Source organism: Phalaenopsis equestris, unplaced genomic scaffold (assembly GCF_001263595.1).
Source record: "Phalaenopsis equestris unplaced genomic scaffold, ASM126359v1 Scaffold000491, whole genome shotgun sequence".
In the NCBI taxonomy this organism is placed as follows: Eukaryota; Viridiplantae; Streptophyta; class Magnoliopsida; order Asparagales; family Orchidaceae; genus Phalaenopsis; species Phalaenopsis equestris.
Window position 1 is genome coordinate 129,606 of NW_018164931.1, and position 6,230 is coordinate 135,835.

At 33.7% G+C, this 6,230-nt stretch overlaps 1 protein-coding gene across 1 annotated transcript in view; it reads right to left on the minus strand.

Annotated features, from left to right (window-relative positions):
- The window catches only part of LOC110028137 (protein DETOXIFICATION 33-like), a 6,692-nt gene extending 5,579 nt beyond the window's left edge, over positions 1 to 1,113 (minus strand). The window contains exon 1 of the mRNA XM_020729877.1: positions 688 to 1,113. Within this exon, the coding sequence (XP_020585536.1) occupies positions 688 to 1,011 (324 nt within the window). The 5' untranslated portion in view covers positions 1,012 to 1,113. The remainder of the gene's footprint in view (positions 1 to 687) is intronic.
- Positions 1,114 to 6,230: the final 5,117 nt, after the last annotated feature.

The following is a 6,230-nucleotide window of genomic DNA, read 5'->3' on the forward strand; positions in this document are numbered from 1 at the left end:
AACTCCTCATCAAAAATATATATATATATATATATATATATAATGAGCCGAACATGAACGGACAAATATTTATTCGTGTTGTTCGTGTTCGGCTCGTTAACGTAGCGAACGAGCCGAACACGAGTTTCTTAGCGAGTCGAACAAGAGTTGTTCACGAACAACGAGCCGTTTTGACAGCCCTAGCTATTGGTATATTCCCACAAATAATATTAGAAGCAGCAACAAGTAATCTAACTCAAACCAATTTCAAAAACCAAAAATCCATCAGTCCTCCAAGTTACATCCAAATTCAAAACAATTTTTAAAAATGACAAAAATCAAATACTTCACCATCCAGAAAATCATTTAACAAACTCAAAAAACTTAACAAAAGCCAACAATCAGAAGATCTACTGAAACTGCTAGAACAAGTTCCTGCTTACATAAAAAACTCGAATGGCAGCTTTGTACGCAGGGTTTAAACAAGCTTAATCTTAAATCCTGTTAATTAACTGTTCTTTTTAAATATAGGATTCTAGAATTGTTCTGATGAATTCAGTTTCAGAATCTTCAAAATCTGAATCAACGCTAATTTTAAATTTGTACTTGCTGCCAAACAAAACCCCAAAAAAACGACGAGGATAATTATAAAAAAAATAAAAATCTCCAGGAGCAATTAAGAAATGCAAGAAAGGATGACTACCGTACCATTAAGCCGAAAGCGAGTCCAGCGATGACCATATTCTCGATGGATACAGCATCGAGGTCTAGGGTTGTAAGGTGTCCGGCAAACACCTGCGTGATTGCCCCCAGAGAATACTGAGCTACTGAAGTAAAGATGGCCGGCGCCGCAAGAGCCCACATTCTCCTGTTCTCTGCTGCCGCCTCCCTCATAAACTGTCCCACACTCTTAATCTCCTCCATGTCATCTCTCTTCCCAAACCCCAACTCTCCTCCCACCCCGCCACCTCCGCCGGAGGCGGCGGCCAGAAGAGGCTCAGCGATCGTCTCCTCTCGACTCTCCCGGGCCATTTCTCCACCCCTTCACTCCCTCTCCGGAGCTTTCTAATGGCCACTAGGCAATCAGAGCGCCAGTTAAAGCGGCAAGGCTAGCCCATTTATAGGAGGGAGAGAAGGCGGTCTCTGCTCTTAGAGTCTTCTAAAATTTATTGTATTCATGTGGGAAAACGAGCCCAACATTAGTGACCATGCAACATGCAGAACATGCAGATAATTTTTTAATGTATTAATTAGGGTTTAGATAGGGTTTTAAATTAAAGAATTGTTTAATTTATTGCTAAAAAAATATGCTCTTTTTTATTAATAATTATGGTTAAAAATTAAAATCTTTAAGACATTATTCATGAGTATTTACATTCATCCTACCTAAAATTTCATATTTAGACCCATGACATTTAAATTTTTAATATTATATAAAAACTATTGCTATTAATATTCTAAAAATATTGAGAAAATTAGTGATAAAAATATTTAACTATAAGGTTATAGGGTCTTACACTTAAAAAATTAAGTTGCATTCTTTTGCTTCTCCTCAATAATTTTAGGGTCTCAATTTGAGGCAACGTACTTGGTGTCGTGGCGTTTTGAAAACACACCTGATCTGTTTGGGTAAACTGAGTTTTGACACCTTATGTATTTTTAAAATGCTGAAAACAACATTTTCACACTGCACATATATAAATGGTGTGGTGGCAGTTTTCTGACAATGATATGACTTTTCAAAAAAAAAAAAAAAAATTCGTGGCGTTTTGAAAACACACCTGATCTGTTTGGGCAATTTACAATGATCTGACTTTAAAAAAAAAAAAAATTATAATAATCATCACGCCTTGCTTATCAGTAGATTATTTTTAATCAGTTTATCAACATATTCTTCAACAAGCTGCAGCTGCCCCAAACAGACGTTTAATGTGCATTGAATTGGGATGATAATTAATTACTATAACTCTTTGGACCCATCAAAAATAGTAAATTCAAAATAAATTAAACATATGGACAAAAAACAATTAAAATTAATACATTAAAAATTATTAAATTAGAATCAAAATATTAATCATTGTAAATTATAATTTCATAATAAGATCATACTTATGTACTTGCTCCGGATATATAAAAAATATTAGTTACAAATGCTTATTTCTTATTTTCAAAACAAGTATTTTTCCGATTTTTATATTAAACTTATTTTTTTTATGTAATGTCACTATTTCGTTAATTAATTTTTAATTTACATAAAGGTATTTTTCTATTGCATATCAATTGGACGTTTATTGCCGAACTACTCATAATTGAATAAGATGTTGTACGGCGATGATTGGAGATAAGATAGTGTTGGACAGGATTGAATAATTAATCATGCAGCTTGTGATGGTAAGAGTAATGAATGAGAGATTAATGGTGCTTTTGGGAGAGCTTATTCACAGCGGTGACTTTTTGAAAATGCCACCGAGTGTTTGATTATCACATTTTGAAGGAGTTTTTGAAAACTATGTTCCGTTTTTAATATTAGATGAGGGGTCGTTTCATTCGAGGGAAAGACATATACGGCCTTTGCTCGTGGGTGTCGTTTTCTTCCGCATTCTAAGCTCTGGCAGAGAACCTCCATCGCAAAACCCTATTGGTGCCTTGCTCCTCTCTCCGGTCGAACTCACGGAGTTCTATTTCCCTCTCCAATTCAGCACATTGCAGCGCTCCGTCGTCGTTTGATCCATGTTTCATACGAGCGAAAGGCGATTGACGCCCCTCGCTCCCTCTGCCCCTCCCTCTGCCCTAAGTCTCGTTCGCTTCTCCTCCTCCCGTCGGATCTTTCGACCCCCTCGACATCTCCTCTGCCTCCTCCTCGCCATCTCTTCTTTGCAAGCTTCCTTTGTGTGCTTGGAATCGCTTCCTTTGTGTTTGGTGTCTGTGTATTTTGGAAGAATTAATTGGAATTAGCTGAATTAGATTTCAGTTTATGGATGATTTATTTCAAAATGACAACACAATGCTAAACTTGTTAAAGGGAGCATCTGCTTGAAGGATCTTCTGTGTTTATCACTTCTGTTTTGATTTCCAAGTTAAATTCTTTTCTAAACAGTTTATTTTAAAAGATACAAATTTTTCATAAGTTTTAATATTATTTTGATTCAATGTACAAATATTTTGCATATTGTTCCTTAAGTGACAGTTTAACAGAAACGGAGACTTCAAGAAAAAATCCCTTATTTCGTTGGCCTTTCTTGATGGCTTTCTGCTGTGATTTTCTTTTGAGTTTTAAAGCTACGGTTGTGGGTATAATAGATTTATTTGACTTTCGTATTTCACTGTGCGTGCCCCTGTGCTTGCCCTCAACAACGATTTTGGATACAACAAGCTTCATATTCTTGCAAATTTATCTTGTTTCAGATGAGAGTTGATTTCAACAGTAGTTCATTTTGAGTTTAAAAGTTGTTTACAAGGGTATACATTTGACCATCTCTTAAAATATGCATATTGATATGAAAGTTGAAGTGATGCTTACTATTGCTTTAAGTTCTGTTATTCCTACTAATCGAGGGGATCATGTGCTAAAAGATATGTGCAAAAAGATTTGGTGTAAAATGCAGGTGTTAGATATATTAATTGCAGTATAGATGTGGTATTGCTTGGGAAATGATAGTTATGAGTTTTCAAACTTTAGTTATGTTATGAAAGATTTGTTGTTGGCAACCGTTGCTTCCAAACTTTAGTTATTGAGTATACTATGTTAGCTTGAAAATACTATGCAATCGTAGCTTTGATGAAATCACAAATTGTACGATTGCAGCTTGGATGGCCCATGTTCCATGTTCTTTTAGGGCAACCACTGCTTGTATGACACATATGTTGGCTTACTTTGTTAGTTCCGTCATTGACACTATTGTTATCTTTTTTATGTGATATGTAAATGAAGTGGCTTATTTCGTTTTTTGTCACTTGCCACTGAGATGATTTGTAGATAGGGCTGAGAAAGTAAATTGATTTTTTTATGATATCAATTGTCTACTGTGAGTTCACACAATTCTTATGCAGTTTAGATATCTAAAAACAAAAGTTTGATACTTACACATACACAACAGTTGGATGTCATAAACCTATACATGAAAATGTATATTTTACTTTTAAAAGATTAATAATGTATATCATTATTAATAACTAGGTGTTAGACATGTAAATATGTTGTGTCCGTGTAAAGAAAATATCAAATAAGTTGTTTACGAAACACACAAATCAAACAACTGCAGTTTATCCAGAATAGAGGTTGATTAGTCATTTTTTCAGAATCAATTATTCTCTAAACGCACAAACCAAGCAAACAGACAGCTTATCCGGATCAGCTGTTGTCACCGGATTATCAGAATAAACAGTTTATCAGGACAAGCTGGATAAGCTGCAGCTGCCCCAAACAGACCCTAAGAGTCTGGTTGGGGTAGCTGCAGTTGTGTAGCTGTTGAATAATAATCTGATGATAAAAAAACTGTGGTGATTATTATAAAATTATTTTTTAAAGTCATACTGCATCTGGAAAGTTGTCATCGTACCTAGCATGAGTAGTTGGAAAACGTAGATTTCAGCTGCAGCTTTTTGGGAATGATGTCAAAACAAGGTTTACCCAAACAGACAAAATTGTGATGCTGTGTCGCTCCGTCACCGCATCGCTGCCCCAAACGGACCCTAATACGTTTGATGTCTGTATATTTGGACACCGAAGACGATTCAACCGCATGAAATGCATGTGGCGTGATTAGATTATTATCATTGTCTGACGTGCTGTTCGCCGAACATAATAATTTTCCTATAAATGGAGACAAATAAACTATTTTTAATTGTATAATGTGGATAAATACTATGCCATAGATAAATGATGTTATAAAGTTAGATATTTGATTGAGATAACTACTAGACCGTGGTGATTATTATTTGTAGCAGTCGACAAAATTCTTCACTAACTTGACATAAATATATATATATATATATATATATATATAAAGAGGCAAGAAGGCTCCTAAAAGTGAAATGGATGAAAAAGGCATGTATGAAGTCTAACTTGGGAAAAAAAAATATTTAATCCGAACGATCAACTATCAGCCACTACGTCGTTTGCCGATGAGCTGTATGGCGAAGTGATGGTCGGCGGTTGGTCGTCCGGACGTGATGTGTCCCACAGAATATTTTATCCTAACTCGGGCCCAAATTAGGTCAGGTCGGGCGGTCGAGCACTATAGCAAGCATATTTGTTACAATAATTATAATTTTTTATGAAAATTATGATTATTCCATTTTAGTTATTTTATATCATTAAACTAATCACTTAAAAGTTATAAGATCTTGTGTGCACGTTGATGATATTTTTTGTCTGCTTTATGATTTTTTAATATAGAGAGAATTTAATTATCAGCTTATTTTAATATTTTATATTCTTGCCATAATTTTTCGAAGGAATTTACAAACAAACTACCCGAAATTTTGTATTTACAAATCAACCATATTTTTCCCTCCATTATTAAAATTCTCACTCAATTATCAAAATTCATGATAAAATCCCGACTCATATTTTTAATTTTTTTCTAATGCTTCGTAATTAGATCATGGCATGTGCAATGCATCGGTTCAGTAGTTCAAAAAAATCACCAGGATGGACGAACATAGTAAGAAAAATAAAATGCGAGTAAGCTTCATTTTGACATCTAATGTCGACATTATTGAACCCAAGCATCTTTCAGATGTGTTCTGAGACGAAAAGTTTAAGGATAGAGGATATGTTCGAGATGATCGTAATTTTTTATAAAAGTGATTGGAAAATTATAGCGAAGAAAACAAGTGCTTAAGAAGTTACGTTGAGAATTATAAATATTTTATTTTTTTAGAAAAAAAATGACAACAAATTTCTTAAAGCCGACATATTTTATTAGGTCAAATTAAATAAAACAACTTTAGATCACATAAATTTTTAGAAAGGGGAAAGAAAATAATTTTCCAAATAAAATTTTTTAAAAAGTTTTAAATTTTTTTTAATTTATTATTTTAAAAAAGCACTAAAAATTTAAAATATTTTAAATAGACAAGATCGTCACTTCAACAGGTGATTTGTCATGTCAGCTTGCTAAATCGTATGCTGACATCACGATCTTTACTTACCATGTCAGCGAGTAAAATTGTCTCCTAAGATTAAACTTTTATTATAAAAAAAATTATTAATGATAAATATGTTATTAATATTATATTATAAAATC